General features: G+C 31.9%; 2 protein-coding genes across 2 annotated transcripts; both read right to left on the bottom strand.

Annotated features, from left to right (window-relative positions):
* Window positions 1-306: 306 nt before the first annotated feature.
* Window positions 307-1,167, bottom strand: LOC106323694. The gene is given in 4 exon segments (XM_013761778.1): window positions 307-956; window positions 958-1,010; window positions 1,013-1,050; window positions 1,163-1,167. Coding segments are annotated over 4 exon segments (189 nt in total). The 3' UTR covers window positions 307-863.
* A 1,766-nt stretch (window positions 1,168-2,933) lies between these two features.
* Window positions 2,934-4,147, bottom strand: LOC106325252 (protein ELF4-LIKE 2-like). The gene is made up of 2 exons (XM_013763287.1): window positions 3,955-4,147; window positions 2,934-3,473 (listed from the first exon to the last, which is right to left on the bottom strand). The coding sequence occupies exon 2, from the start codon at window positions 3,443-3,445 to the stop codon at window positions 3,086-3,088; it is 360 nt and encodes a 119-aa protein (XP_013618741.1). The 5' UTR covers window positions 3,446-3,473; window positions 3,955-4,147; the 3' UTR covers window positions 2,934-3,085.
* Between the last annotated feature and the right edge of the window lie 13,383 nt (window positions 4,148-17,530).

The raw sequence follows: 17,530 nt of genomic DNA, 5'->3' as shown, positions 1-17,530 counted from the left end.
TATATACTTTAGTCACATTTGTCAATTCCGTAATTTTTATGTAAGGAAAGAATGAAAAACATTAATAATGAATTTATGGTTACTTTAATAAAAAGCTTATTATATATTTAGATGAACTAACTTATTTCTTTAAAGATTTTAAGACTCATTACGGTGATAACACATTGTTATCTCAAATGTTGCATGCTTTCGATGTCTTAATAATCCCAAAACAGAATGAGTTTTGTGTCACGTGTATAAAAACACCGTGTCGTTCAGTACATCCAAACTAGGATTACCCGCCGTCTAAGAGTTTGGAAAACGAAATGAACTTTTCATGGAGTAGGCAGGTAGGTGGGTATTTCTGTTACTCCAGATTTAATTGTGGTTAAGTTATACATAATTGTCTTCTATAAATTTTACAAACTAAACCACACTGTACAAACATTTTTTGGTAGCTAATGTCATTGATCCTTCAGATCTCCATTATTGAAAAAAAAAATGCCCTGTTTGCTGCTGCAACTTTCAAAGGCTAAAGCACAAACCCATCAGGAGGTAAAAGCAACCGCATCAAGATAATTAGTGTATTTCTTTTCATAAACATGTGAAGATCTTTACTAGGTCAAGAGACTTACTCCAAATACTTAGCAATGAATGTGTTTAGATAGCCCAACAAACAACCATCAATGTGATTTAATTCTTCAACCTAAACATTTATTAAGCATCAAACCCTTTTGATAAAAAAAAGCATCAGACCTAATCTTAGACTGAAATATAAACTGCAGATGAACAGAATGTGCTATTTTTGGAAAAGAAGTCTAGTAGGAAATCTTAAGTAGTTGAGATGGAAGTGCTTGTTTATTAAAAAGAGACAAAACAGAGAGTCAATGATAAAGAACGACATGTGTGTTTGTGAACAATGTAAGGAGCTTCCGAACTCCCAAGAACTTGGACATAGAGAGCTCCGAGAGACTATTAAACTCCACTTTCAATGTAAGCATTGTCCCTGGATCCTCACACACCATCAAATCTGGTGTAAGGATAAACTAGAGATGGATCAATGCTATGAGGCTTAGTTTAATAAGAAACAATTTTTACAAAAAGAATAATCTAAACCAAGAACGATGACTACTACTACTACCACTAGTGGTAGCTTAATATATATCAAGTAAGAACAAGCTACATCATAGTATCATCACTAGGTAAGCTAATATAGAATGAAAGAAAAACATTTATCACCAAAAAAAAGAGAAGTAAATAAGTACTACTAAATGAGCAAAACAATCTATCAACTGTGATATAGATGAAGAAAGTCTCAAACTTTATCAGAACCACATAACACCACCATAATAACGTTTAAGATAAGGTTGCAACTTGCAAAATGAAAGGTAGGTATTGACTTTGGACACCTTGCAGAAAGAGAAAGAATGAGATAATAATCTTATCCTGGTTTAAAGTCACTCTTTCTCTTCTAGAGGGTTACATTGAATTGTTAGGAAGATTACAGTAGTAACGTGAGGAGGAAGAAACCTTATCTTTGCTTCTCTACCTTCGTATCTCCTCAGCCAAGGGGCCTTTTTACTATTCTATTGTTCGAATCAAGTCTCAGAAGCTAAATGTAGAGATGTGACGTAGATGATTATACTGCAACTGATTGTGAAAGGGACTCGGGTTAAATCCCTTGTGAAATACAAAAGAAAGGCTGTGGAAGCATGCATCTGCATGAAGTTGACATGGTTCCAAATTCGAACTAGTATTAAAATTATTGGCTTTCTCTTGCAAATTTGGAGGTTTAATGAAGCTGCAGTTGTCTGTTTATGAAAGCAGCGGTAAAGTCATCTACTAATTGATCAGACCAAACATATGTTGAACTTCACCGCTTGGTTTCAGCAACATAAAGTTTTTTATGAAGCAGGGTGCTGCAGCCAAAGGAAGACGCTGCTCGTTTGTGTGTTGAAGCTCTAGGTGTGATCCCACCAATAGGATTGATAACAATTTTTTTTTTGTATTTCTATGAGTTGGTAAAGAAGTAACAAGTTTTACTGATGCTGCTGCCAGTACAAAGAACCATTACTATTTATGAGGCTTTTAATTCTGTAAGGTTTGCATGGAGCAGAGGCTGTTTCTGACTGGGAAGGACAGTTCATGAAAGTGATGCAGAGACAGGGTGAAAAGAAGTAAAGATTTGAAGTGAGATGAATATGACGTTAGAGATCATCATTGTCTATAAACATCTTTATGTTGAGGAGAGAAGAAACTCCTGCATATTTGATATGGGTCTTTCGATACATTTTTTCCTCCTATTATAGTATTATACAAATTCAAATTATTTGATTTTATTTTCTGTTAGAAGAAAGTACCATGAGTATTATAGCAAGCATGAGATCTTTACCGAAGCATGGGGGCCCTACTATTTACATCCCTACATTATTGTAATTTAATAAGATATCCACAAGAAAGTTGATTGGAAGTGTGAGCCAAGAAATTTGAATATTAGAAAAAAAGTGCAATACCAATACATGAAGTGAACTAAAAGGTTGGCTGGATTCTCTTGTCGAAAAGCCAAAAATAAATAAATAAAATAAAAAGGATAGGAGGAAATAAAGAAGCTTTGTGTTGTAAATCAACTTGGAGGAATAATGTGACCTAACTAAGCTAAAACTACAAGTTTATGTTGTCTTTTTGACTTTAAGGATCATGCAAGCACATAGGCAACAGTGATCATCATCTTTTAATCTCTTTTATGAACTTCTTTTGTTAGATCACATTATAGTACAGTTCAATTCTTTTTTCCTTTTTCTTAGTTTCATACTTCATTTGAGCTAAAATCAAGGTCAATGTGATTATATGAACATTTCTAATCTTTTTAGTTACTGCAACAACAACAACAACAAAAGGTCTGAAGTCAAATCTAGAACAAAAGAAAGCACATACTCTACACATGATCAGTCTAATTAATAAAGATGAACTTCCTTTTATTCTCAGAATTAAAGACATGAACTCATTTCAAGAGAACTTACAGAAGTGAAGTTGTTAATGTCTTTTTTGTTCAACAGCAAGTCATTACTTAAATCCACACTCAAATTAGCACCGAATCTACAGAACATTACCCGGATCTAAATCTTTTTTGGTTGTTGGCCTTCCCATCAGATTTCAAGGTCCCAGTGGACTCCCCTTCTGATGAAGCATCAACTGATCTGGCGAAAGAATGAGAGAGATCACCATAAAGACTTGCCACAGTTCTGATATTGTTATTGAGCTCTCTTATCAAACGAACATTTCGACCCAAGTGATCTGCTTGTTTGGACTCATGGTTCTGATTGATCTCGTTGATCAAAAGCCGGTTTTGCTCCAAAATGTATTGAACCTGAACAAATCTCTTCTGGAAATTCTGCAGCACTTTGCCATCCATCTGGTATCTCTCTCCATATCCAGAAAACACATCTCCTTCCATTCTTGATTCCATTAAGCCCAAATCTTGATTGGTCTTGTTCCTGAGATTAACAATATCAGTTAGAAACAAAAGAGGGCATATTAAATCTACATGCAAGACAAGTCACATTTAACAAGACTGTTTAATTCTGCTTCTCCCGTTGACCTTGTCTATAAGCTCTTGATCTCACATAATAAGATTCCAATTTTTACACTAACATAAAGAAAAAGATAAAATTTCTTCTTTTTCAGTTATATTATCAATCAATCAATCAGTCTCAGAACCCTTAATTTAGGACAAGATACCAATCAATGTTTTTTGTGAAAGAGATCTATATGTGTATATAAATAGATAAAAGAGAAGAAGTTATAGCTGTTCTATAAGTAGCCTAGAGACAGAGAGATAATATCATCAAAAGTAAAAACCATTTCTATAAGATTCATAGCAATAGGTAAAGTCTATAAATTTAAGATACTTAAACCAAAAGATTCATATCTAAGAAGAGAAAAAGAAAAAGAAAAATAATGTTTTGATTTCCTTACCTCTATAAGCAGAAAAGAACAAGCTCTGAATAATTAGCAGGGATGAAATCAAGATTATATTTTCTTGGGCAAGAATCTTATTTCTCGAGAAAATTATATGACAATTATTGGATGCTGGGAAAGCGAATCTACTTGTCCTCTCTAGACGAACAGTCTGAGACAGAGAGATTTAAGTGGAATATAAAAATAAATGTTCTTATTTATTTTTTCTTTTCATTAACTATTTTTTTCAAAATGATTTTTTTGGCATGTACTTGCTCTGCAGCATCAGTTATGTAGAGTTATTGTTAAAGGTGTGCCAGTGCAGACATCTGGAGCGTATAATCATGACCCGACCTGTAAGATTTGTTTTATTGCTTACTACTAAAAAAAATTTATATTAAAATATTTTAATTTTATAAATTTTACTTTATACTCAAAAAAATAAATATAATCTGTTTTTATTCTAAAATTATATTCAAAACTTTATTAAATTTTGTTGGTTTGAGTTGAAAAGAGCACTAACATTTTTTTGTTAGAGATCACAAAATTATTAAATTAAAAATTTAACGAAAATGCAATGATTTATATTTTCCTATTTGATTTCTAGTTCAATTTTATATATTTGAAAAAGATCTAAAGTAAGAATAACTAATAATTTTATATTTGTAAGAGTATCAGATTTTAATAATATTACAATAACTAATTTTTACGATAATAAATTAATACATCCACCTCCAAGCCAGCTCAATTAAAAATCAAATGTAGTGTGATAAAATAATAAAAATTTATATTTTTAATTAACATATAAATAGTTTCAATAATATCATAAATAATAACTAGTATATATTATGTAACAACAAATGATGTTTATAATATATGTTTGTTTAAGTTTATATTAGTTTTTCAATTTATAATAAAATTTTCTTTATTTTTAGTGTTTTAATAATTATTTTTTGTAAATTATTTTTGCATTTGCTGAACTTATTATAAAATATATTGGTTGGAAATTTCGCTCAGGGTATTTGAAAATATTTTTATAAATTTATAGTGTTATAAATTACTAAAGTATTACATTTCTAACATAATTTTACTTGAGTTTCATACCTTACCATATCAAATAATTTAAATGTAATCTGAAAATTAAGATGAACCAAACTGCATACAAATGTTTTTTCTGAAAATTATTTTTCTCTTCAAAGAATAAAACTAAAAGAAGTAACTAAACTTTTTAAACTTTTTCGTGTTGCATGTATTGAATGAAATCATATATAATTCCTCTCTAATCAAACATCTCATTCTCAGTTTTCACATAGTAACAACAATAACATCGAAAAGCATATATACATAACTAAATGGAACAAAACAACATATTAACTTTATATTCCATCCCAAAACAATCAAATAATATGTCATCAAACAAACAATTATGCACATCAAAACTGCAGAGATTCTGTTTTGAAACTTATTAAAATGATTTTTTCAATGATTTCTGGAGGTCCATCATTTTTTTTTTCTAATTTTTTAAAGCTTGAGCTTAGTGACGAAAAAAAAATCTGTAAATTTCTTTTTTTACTGTTGTTTTTTTTTTGCTAATTTTTTTATTACTATTGTTGCTCTGACTTTGATGAAATGTGCAAAAAATAAATCGCGAACAAATCTCTCCTCTTCTGTTTTTCTGAATTTTGTCTATAATTTTTTTTTGATAAACCTTTAACATTGTTTATGTAACAACTTTGTTCCTTGCCAATACAAACATCGGAAGGACACTCGGCATACTAATAAATACTCAATTAAAAATAAAATCAAACCAAAATAGTGCTTTAAAATTGATATTACTACACATCTTAGCAAATTGAGTTGGTCTTCTTGACTACGGATCATAAATTATGTGTAGATAGGGCAAAGGTACCTTATGTATGTGTAGATATGCACTTCCTGATTTAGAACCTCATCCTTATCCTTCTCAAATTCATCCAACACATTATCACCAGCAAAAGCACGGTTTATAAGCTGCTTGAGAAGGAACCACAAAGGTTTATAAGCTGCTTGAGAAGGAACCACAAAGGTTTCCTTTGAGGCAGATGTCAAACCTCTGTCCACCATTTGCTCTGCTTCACTCTCTGAATCCTCACTTTCTTCATCTCTCTATCACTTTTCAAGTTTTATGCAGAAGTACACAAAGGTAAGGAACTAAAACAACCAAAAGCTACTACTGGTTGGAAAGAGAAGATGGAAAAACAGTATAGTTTAACTGCGACTTGCAGAAAGAAAAACCTTTTTATCTTGAGCCTGTGGGATGGGTGCACGCGTCTTCTTTGATGCCTTTTTGGATTATGTGTTTTTGGAGCCTGTCATCTTCATAACATACCTCAAAAGGAGTTGAGCAAAAGAATAAAAAGACAAAATCTGATGTAAAAAACTCAAAAGTAAACCTTCTTCCAGGAGCCTGATGTAAACATGGCAACATCGAATGCTGCCTTATATGCTGGATTTCCAGCAACATCATCATCAAACGTCCGTAGACAAATCACAGTAAAATAATAAATTTTTGTCACAAGGATTTCAAAGGAAGAGAAGAAAGACCCATTATGAAAAAATAAGATACCTTAGTATCTGTAATGGTGTTTCTAGCAGGTGAGGCATTATCTCTTACAGGCTCTATGTTATTATCTTCTATGCCAGCTATATCATTGTCACTATCACTGTCGTCATAAAAGTTATCTGAATCCTTTCTAGACTCTTTTGGAGCTTCCACTTTAGCGGTTGCACCAAACACTCTTCTACCACTAACATTAACGGCTTTTTTAGAGTTTTCTCCATCAGAATTTTTCCACTCTTCATACTCCTCAAGTGCACATTTAGCTTCTTCATTAGCTTCCTCGTTTTTCTTTTTTTATAGAACGGGCCTAACCCAAAAAAAAAAATAATAAGACAAAACGAAACATAAAATGAAGAAAACCAAAATCGTTATGAGAAAGCAAAAAGCAAATATTACCATGAAAGGTAATGACATAAGAACAGCATTGGGCAGTTCATCATCTTCCAAAGCTTTCAACGTCTTCTCCTTCGCTTTTGCAATCAATCTAGAAGGAGTGTCCTCATCTGAACCATCTTTCAACTCTTCCTCATCATCCCTCTCATCACTGCTACTTCCATCTCTCATGGAGTTCATCTTTCTGGATAAGTTAGCATTCATTTGAAGCTGTTCGGCTATAGCTGCCTTAGTTCCATCGTATTTCACATTTGGTCCACGGCTTAGCATGCGCTTCGCCCACTTTCCTGTGTTTTTGTGCTTTAACGTCATACGTTCCTGCACAAGCATAAATAAGACAACATTTTACTTTTAAGATAATGTCTTGATGAAAATAATGTGAAGTGAAGAGGAAGTTTCAGACTCACCTCTACTCGTTTAGCCTCTTGTCTCATAGCCTCTTCTTTAGCCATTGCCGGGTCCATCAATGCCCCCAGTGACGAGTTCTTCAAGTCTTTGTTTTTGAGGCGATGATAAGTCGTAGACTTAATCTTCTTGATTCGTTTGCTTTTTAGCTCATGACGGAAGAGCAGGATCTGTATTATAAATTTAGTCAGACAGCAAAAATAATCAACAAAAAGTACCGAAAATAACTAACTCGTCTCACTTAGATGCAGTCTTTTTCTCATCTCAAATGGTGTGGAAGAAGTATCTATTACTTGCCTTGGTGAACTCGTGATTGTTGCTTTCGTTGTCGCCAATGCTTCTCTGAAATATATGTACTGGTAAAATCCATGTATTAGTTTCTGATCTGTATACGTATAGACCCCAAAGTCCACAATTTCCTGGTAATGTAGCCTTTTCTTTCTCTGCAATAGTTAGCTACCTACACAACACAACCTAAAGTTTTCAATCAAAACTATGAGATTTTGCAATGATCGGATCAAATTAGGCGATCAGTTACTTTTTTTTTACCTGAGAACCGCCATGGCCGTTGCAGCCACCGAAGAAATGAGCGGTTGATTGAGGACTGAAACGATCATCTTTCAACGAATTCGTTGGATATTGAAGGAAACTGGGTATCGTGGAGACATCATCTTCCATCTCCGGTCGTCTTCCACACCGTACAAAGGTACCCTCTTGAACTCAAACAGACTCCTGCTCTCTGGTTTGCTTATCGTCTTCTTCTCAACCGTCCATCTCTCGTCTGAGCGTTGATCTCTTCTCCGGTAGCGGTATCAGCGACTATCTCCTTTTATAATTCATCGCTGCAACTATGCAAATCTGTAGGATACCTTCCTCGATTACGTATGAAGAGGCTGCACTCGATTTAATGCTAAGGCGTTACAGAAAGTTAATCGCAGATGGCTTCATCCAGGAAAGGGTATTGAGTTTCGTTTTCTCAATCAAACATGATATTGAGACCGGAGGAAAAACACGCTAGAAGCCCAGATAAAAGAACAAAAAAGTTTGTTTTGAGTTGCCACTTGGCATAAAAATCCTTTATGTGAAGGATGACGTGGACTCCTGAGAGGGCAGATAAGCCAACTTTATTATTGTCTTAATTGGACATGTGTATTTCAGGTAAAGAATCGGGTAATAGTGGCAGGAGTAGTAAATGTAATACTTAAAATTGTTATATGAAATGTACAACAGTGTTTTAAAACCCGACATGGACTCGCGGTCGAACCGATAAACCCAGTGATCCGGTATGTAAACCGGTTTGAGTTTTAAGAAAATCCGATTATTTAAAAACCCGATAAAACCCACAAAAAATCTTTAAAACTCGGAACCCGGATACCGGTTAAACCACTGGTTGAATTAATACGTGAATTTTAATTCTTTTTTCTTAGATTTTTCAGTTAATTTGTTTTGCACCACAATATCTTTGGGTTGGTGTCAATTTTTCAGCCCCATGATTGGCAATGTACCACAATGCTTTAACATAGAAAGATATCATTCTTGTTTTTGACCCAAAAAAATAAAAAGAAAGATATCATTCTTGTTTGACCAAAAAAAAATGGACTTATTTGTGAATAGCCGTATTTCAAATGTAAATTAGGTAACTAATACTGATTTTGCATAATTAGATTTCATAACATTTGTTCCATTTTCTCCCTGTTTTATCTTTCTCTTAAACCGGTTCCCAGTTACACAAAATAATAAATATCAACATAAAAATGTACGGTGGTGTTGATTACCACATTGACAACAAAAATGAATATGACGGAGCAAACTGAATGAGTAAATGGTATGGAATAAACTAAATAAAATAGTACATAAATAAAATTATCAAATATCATATCTTACAATACTAAAAGTTCTAAAACTAGAAAAGGGAGAGTGTCACATCATTTGTTTAATTAATCCCACCAATCATAAGGTTGTCTAATGCCACGTCATGCCTTCATTAATCAAGGGAAATTGCCACAAATACCACATTCATAGTACCATTTTTCATGTTTACACTAATCACTTTGACCATCACTTTTAATGAATGGTAAAAGAAATTCATACCCCTAAGGTTAACTAATCTAGACTTAGAGTTTAGAGTTGAGGGATGGGGTAAGATTTTTAGAATGTGAAATCTAGGATTCTAATAAATATATAAATAAATATATAAAAATTTTAAAAAATAGTTTCAAACATAATTTTCGATTTTCAAAAAGAAATTTTGAAAAAAATAAATAAAAATTTCAAAAAGAAATTTATAAACAAGTTCAAATTTAAAAAAATATATATAATTCAAAAACATAAATTGTTTTTATTATTATTTTTATTATTTATATTTTTTGTTTTTTATTATTTTCTATTTATTTAAATAAGGATTTATTATATATATAGATAACAAGGGTATAAGAGACTTTTGCCACTTAATGGAGATGATATTTTTGAAAATGTCTTTTTAATGGTGTTAAAGATGAAAAGTGGTAACATGAAAGTGGTAAACATAAAATTTTCCCGATAATCAATAACAGGTTAATAATGTGTCAAATTTTTTGGAATGCTATGATAATCTTTATGGGCTTAGCCTGTAAATATTTTTCTCTCTATAACTTAACGCCTCAAATTTCTTTTCCTCTTTGCTAATAGTCGTAACTTAAGAATAAATCAAAAACGTATGAATTATGATTCATAAATGAAAGATGTATTAATCTTAAACATACGTATTTAATTCGATCGATGACATTCATGCCGAAGATGAACGGTTTGGAACTTTGTATATAAAAGTGAATTGAATACCTCATGAACTCAGAAGAACAAAATTACATTAGGATCACCTTCCACTCTTCCATTTCAGTTTCTAGGTCCACAGACCACGACGAGTGAATGTTGATGTAAGCCTAAAACCCTTTTCTATTGAATACTTCTTAATGTTTTTTTTTTTGAGTACTTTTTAATGTTAAATGTCTGAACCTAAACTTTTCTGATGCAAATACAAGGAACTAGGCGCCATGGAATTATCGCTGGAAGGCTAACTCAATATTTCTTTCACGGAGAATGGATCTCTCTTCGCCGCGTTTAAGAGCAGAAACGTGGCTGATCGGCTTCTTCCACTAAGAGGAAGCATGCGTCCAGGAGATAAGAAGATCAAAAGGATGATGAAGTTGACGCCTTAGAGCTACACCACCATCGACGATCCGGAGAAAGTATCCACGGCCGTCGCTTCTGAAATTAATGGCGGAGGAGGAGGCACGAAATGAAGCTATCGGCGGTGGTGGTCGGACTGTTCTAGGTTACAAACAAATCTACTGATCTCTTTGTCTCAAATATCTAACACAATTTTGGTGTATTTCTTCTACGATATAATTTTCTTAGGTTGTGAATAATAAAAATTGTCATTTTCTTATTTTACTTAATTTTGGTTTTATTTTGATAGATTCGTCATAGAACTATAAACTAACGTATTATCCATAAAGCTAATAAGATTTGATCATATGAGTCATATAGCTGACTCACACAAGGATGGAAGTTGGAACCATGAAAAATGATGGGTTTGAGGACTGTTTTGCTTTCACTCTAATATTTTTGCCTTTCATCAAACATACTTTTATATGTTCCAGGTATTCTACCTTATTATTTTTTTTTTTGTCATCAGGTGTTCTACCTTATCCTGTACAAAGTTGTTTTGATTTTACTTGCTCCAGGTTCACTCATTAAAGTGGATTTAGTCTTCCTTCACATCTTGGGTAATTTTTTGTACTAACATATAATTGCTTATGTTTCCTTTTTAGTTTTCCATCCATTTGTGTTGGTTGGTTGACTGAAAGCTGCTAACAAATTTGATAGGAATGTGTTGAGATATATTATCTTACGCATGTTTCCTATGCATAAGCTATTTTCATTAGATAGCTACAATGATACAGTTCTTTGATGTTGAGATGTTCCCATTTGATGTTGCTTGCTTTTTCTTTAGCCAATTTGAACACTGATGTGAAATAGTTGATGTTTTTGCTATTATCCTGTCTGTAATCAGAATCACGTGTTGTTGTTGTTGCAGTTGTTATACTGCTGGATCTGCTCCAAGTGCTCCCGTCGCTGAGAATCAACCCTCTCCTCGAAGACATTATGGCTAAGGAAATGCTAGCATTCCCAAGATAACTTTTTTATCTCCCGGTGGCTTTATATAAATGATTGCAAACAAGTAAGTATAATTTAATTTATAAGCTGTAATAGTTAATTGGAGATAGGTTTGTTACTTCATTGTCACTGGATACATTTGATAGACAAAAAGAAGTGTCCACCCCCACAGCCCCACAAACTAAAATGTAAATTCGTATAAATGAAAAAACAACCACGGAAAATATGTATTCATGGGAAAGTTATTTATATGGTTTACACCTTGCGTGCGTCTATATTCAAGGTTTGCTATTTGATCATAGGGTGCTAAACGCAATATAACTCATCCAAAAATATGTGTTGGAATTTTGACAAACATTAAATGCATTCATGCGCAATAGCAGAATAAACACATACTGCTAATAAGATTATAAAAGGTCCATCTTCTTATAGAAAAACGTATGATGATGAGCTTTGACATGTAGTACGTGCATTACTATTATAAATAGTGTGGATTGTGTTTTTGTATATTACTTTTGTCATTTAGACAGATAAATTTGAAATACATTATTAATTCAGTTAATCAGAGAACCGAGTTTTACAGAGCCATAAACATTTTAAAATTAATTTCAATAGTATTTTTGACAATTTTGAAAGTCATACAACTTATATATATTATATCTTTAAAATTTATAAATAATTATTCCATTGGTTCTCAGAACTGGTTCTAAATTTACTATTAGAAATTACGTGATAATAACATTAACCTAATATTTTTTAGGAAACATATCCTTTTATTTTTGACAATGCAAATATATCTTCCTAATACGAAAAATATCATAAAAATGGAAATTGTTGACAAATTTTAAATAAAAACAACATTAATTTAAAAATAGAGATGGTAAGTATATGTCAAACTAAGAATAAGACACAAAGTTCATATAGAAAAAAGAACAAAATTATTTTTTTTTGGTAAGAATTTTGAGGCACTCAAATTACTGAGACTGATTTTAGCTCCAACTATAAGTTGAAATGAAAAAGTATTTGAAAAACGTTCTGTTTGTGAAAGTGGGCAATAGCCTATATCACTATGTATTCCCTTATAGATAAGCTTTGAATTAAGAAATTATATTTTCTGTCTAACACATTAATAATATGCTTGATTAACTTGATTGAGAATAAATTGTCAAGCTTTTTAAAAGTCGAATAATTTATTTGGATTTTCATAGAGAAAAATACACAAATATCTCATAGAGAATATTATCATGTTTTGATATTTTATTTTAAATTTGTTTTGTTGCATGGAAACAAAAGTATTTGACTAGGGTTTTTTAATGTACATCACTAGATATTAGTTGCTCTTCATTTCGCCTATGCCTTTTCATATAGTTCTTAATAACCAAGTAATAAATGCTTATTACTTAAATTTTAAAAATGCATATTAGTTAATTTTAACATTAAAAACAAAATTTAAATTTTACATTAATTTAATAATAATTTATCAAAATTAAATAAACAAGATAAGAGAATAACTGAATTTAACTAATACTCCCTCCGTTTTTTTGTATGATGTTTTAGAAGATATTTTTGTTTCAATTTGTATGATGTTTTGAAACTTTCTATGTAAAGCTATTAAAGTAATTGATTTAAATATTAAAAAGAAATGTATAGTTTTTGTCGTATTTGTTCATAATATCAATGCTTAGTTATTTTTGACTACTTTTTGTTCTAATTGAGTGCGTTTTTACAAAAGTATATTTTTTCTTAATTTGTGTGTTTATACTAAAACATCATATAAAAAGAAACAGAGGAAGTACTATTTTAACCCTTTTTTTGGACAACAGTAATACTATTTTAACTTAATTACCAGTTTATATTGTTTTTTTGCTATTGAAAATAATTTTTTTTTAATAATTTCAAAATTATAGTCATCAAAAATAATAAAAATTACAATTTTCTAATAATTTACATCATAAATATATATAAAATCAAATACAATCTTTTAAAAAGATCTCCCGTTAATTAAAATATATGGAAAGAAACCCGATCAAAATTTAAATAAACAAGATAAGAGAATAACTGAATTTTAACTAATATTATTTTTAACTTAATTACCAATTTATATGATTTTTCTGCTATTGAAAAGATTTTTTTTTTTAATATTTTCAAGATTGTAGTAACCAAAAAAAATACAAAATTACAATATCTCTAACAATTTACATCATAAATATATATAAACTCAAATACAGTTTTTATCTTAAGTTAAATAAAATATATGGAAAAAAACCCGGATGTATCCCGGAAAAGTCTCTAGTTATATTAGAAAAGCATAATATGAGAACATACAAATGAAAATATAAATATAATAGAACATGTTGAATGGTATAATTTATATTAATGAAATTATAAAATGGTTTAAATATATTATACTATGTATGTGTTTTGAATATGTCTAAAATTAACAAATAGCAGGGAACGAGGTAATGCTTACCCCAACATCAACTCAAACCTTTCATAAATTAAACCCAAAACACTAGTCACTAAACTTTAAAAGGTAATATAAATTCTAACTCAAATATCAAAATATGCCAATAGTACATAATATGGAGCATTATTAAAATAAAGTTAACGAAATAACATACATTATTTCAACTGATCTGACAGGCATCGATGATGTGACGAAGAGAATCGGAGGCGCCTCGACCGTAACGCCGTCGTGGTCTGTAGATTTCAGAAGCGAAAATCATCATATCGTAACGGTGACGGTGACGGTGACGGAGGGCAAGGTGGTGGGGATGGAAGAAGAGCGGTGGTAATTGGTAATCGAAGAAGAAAAATGTTTTTTTGAGCGTTAATTAACCGGATATTAAGGGTAATATCCTTTATATATTAAAAGAGAAACATTACAACATTTGAGATAGCCATGTGTCATCACCCTAATAATTTTTAGAATCATTAGAGAAATAGATTGATTCATCTAAATATATAATAATTTTCTTATTAAACTAACCATAAATTAATTATTAATGTTTTCATTTCTTTACTTAAATAAAAATTACAGAATTGCATAATGTGGCTAAAGTATATATGACAATTAATGATTTTGAATAATAAAGATTTGATACAAATTAGTATATTCTCTATCATTTTTGTTTAACTTTAATTTATTAACATAAATTAAACAATCACATTACCCATATAATAGAAATTTAGATTTTTCCGTATATGTTATATTTTGAACTTTTTAAAAAGTCTCACATTGAAATTTTTATGATCCATGATTTAATTTTTTTACGACAAGATACAAATTATTACAAAATTATGTGAGTAGAAAGTCTCATATATATTAATATCTTTTAGTTAAACTACATACCATAGAAATACATAAAGATTTTAATTTTGAAATTTTCTTTGAACAATTTTTTTTGATAAAATCTTTGAACAAATACTGACAGCTTAATATTTAAAATTTAAAATTTGCATTGAATGTTTATAAAAATTATAAATTACTAAAACTTTAAAAAATATTGTACAATAAAATTTGTTATCAGCGATTTAAATTTTTTGTTTTAAAAATATACAAATAAGTAGAAAGCATCATTTAAAAATATTTCAATATTAAAAATACACTACTTATCTATGTATATATTTTGTAAATTTAATTATAGAAAATAGAAAGAAAAAAAGTGACTGTTTGGATTAATAAAATTTATTTACGTATTCACTCCAATTTAGTTATATACGTAATAGTTACTTACTTTTTCATTATCTAATATATATATATATATATATTATTTTATAATATATAAAAGAACATATAACACATAAAATCATTTATATATACGATGTTCATTACGCCCAAGGCGCGGATTAATAGAAACAGTGGAGGTATTTTTTTTTTGTTAGACATTAAATTATGATTTGTTTTATAACTATCCAACTCAAATTCCCAAGAAATATATCATTCTTGTACGTTTACTCTTTACTTCACCACACATGTGCTGGTTACATTACATTTTGCTGGTTATTTATAAGAATCTTTCTTTACCTTCTTCTAGCTGTCAAATAGTGTCATCTAATGGTTCATCAAATGAAGCTCTGGTCCACACTACGTAACAACACATATATACGTAGGCACATCTTCTCCCTCGTATTTTCTCGTCAACTTGACCCAACTTGTGACAATCTTTTTGGCTCTTAACTCGTAACTCCATCTACCACATTAAACGAGTGTCTTTATTGGCGTGATTTGCTCATGTGAGTATTTGTCGTCTCATCCAAGCTGGCGTAGAGTTTGGGCTTGTGTCAAGGCCCATCAGCTAAACCTGCGAGAAAAAGATCAGAGCCCATTAACAGAAACGACACTGTTTCCTTAAATGAAGATATTTATCTTCATCGTCTTAAGCTGAGGGAGAGAGCAGAGTTTGTTACAGAGGCTAACAAACAAGAGAAACAAAATCAGGGAGAAAGAGACTTATCTCGGCGACGATCGTGACGGAGACGGTGGATAGCTGCTCACGATCTAACCAAAGGAGAATCTGATTACCGTTGGTGTATTTCAGAGGTTGTCTTTGCACTTGTCACTCGGTGAGATCTGTTTACTTGTGTTGAAAGAAACCGAGTCTTTGTATTGATTCTGAGCTAGTGATTGCTTGAGAGTTTTGATCTCTCCCCAGACAGTAGGCAACAAAGTCTGGGTAAACAATTCTCGTGTTGATTGCGTTTTACTTTTCTCGATCGAATCTGAAATCGAGATACAACAAACATCAACTAAACAAACGAATTCGTAAAGATAAAATCAAGGTAAAACACTAACAAGTGGTATCAGAGCCAGGTTATTGTGCAGGAGGTGATTGCGAGTGATCGTGATCTAAGGTGTTAGTCGATCCTAAGTGTTTTTTGGATCTGTGTGTTTGACAAGCTCGGATCTTGATGATGGAGTCTGTTACGAAGTTCAAAATGGAGAAGTTTGATGGTAAAGGTGACTTTGGGATGTGGAAGTTCAAGATGCTGATGCAGCTTGAGTTACAAGGACTCGGTAAGGTGCTTCAAGCTGAATCAAGTGAAGGATCATCGGAGAAAGATGATGATGATTTGAAGCTGAAAGCCAAGGAGGAACCTGATCCCAAACCTAAAGAAAAGGATACTAGAGTGAGGAATCTAATATGCTCTAGCCTTACTAATATCATGTTGAGGAAAGTGATGAAAGAGCAGACGGCTATGGGGGTTTGGAAAGCACTGGAGGCTGACTATCAAACCAAGACTCTGCCAAATAGGATCTATCTGAAGCAAAGCTTTGCAAGCTTCAAGATGTCTGAGCAGAAGTCGATTGAAGAAAATTTGGATGGATTTCTAAAGTTGGTTGATGACTTGGCGAGTCTTAACATCATTGTATCTGATGAAGATCAAGCCATACAAGTGCTATCAAGCTTACCGACTCAATACGACTCCCTGGTTCACACCTTGAAGTATGGGAACAGCAAAGAGACACTGACTTTAAAGGAAGTCACCACTTCTGCTTACTCAAAGGAAGCTGAGTTAAGAGAAAAGAGACTCGTTGGAAAGTCAAGTTCAGCTGGTGAAGGACTCATGGTTTTTCAAGGATAAGGTGATAAGCTTAGACACTGACTTTAAAGGAAGTCACCACTTCTGCTTACTCAAAGGAAGCTGAGTTAAGAGAAAAGGGACTCGTTGGAAAGTCAAGTTCAGCTGGTGAAGGACTCATGGCTTTTCAAGGAAAAGGTGATAAGCTTCAAGGAAGGAAGCAAGGGAGAGGAAGAAGTAAGAGCAGAGATAACGGTTCAAGGGAAGGCTCTAGGTCACAGACACCAGCTAAACCAAGAGAGTGTTGGGTCTGTGGCAGAGAAGGTCATTCCAAGAGGGACTGCCCCGAGAGAAAGGAAGGGAATAAGCAGCAGAATGCAAATGTTGCTCAGAGACAGAAACCTATGATCTTAACCGCAAGTATACATGACACTCGTGATCACACTACAAGAAAACATAATATTAACGAGGACGGTTTTCCTCGTGAGTTCGTCGTAAAATAGGCTTTACGACGAATTA

Source organism: Brassica oleracea, chromosome C2 (assembly GCF_000695525.1).
Source record: "Brassica oleracea var. oleracea cultivar TO1000 chromosome C2, BOL, whole genome shotgun sequence".
NCBI classification, from domain to species: domain Eukaryota; kingdom Viridiplantae; phylum Streptophyta; class Magnoliopsida; order Brassicales; family Brassicaceae; genus Brassica; species Brassica oleracea.
The sequence above is the reverse complement of the archived record's forward strand: the minus strand, read 5'-3'. Positions and strand labels throughout refer to the sequence as shown.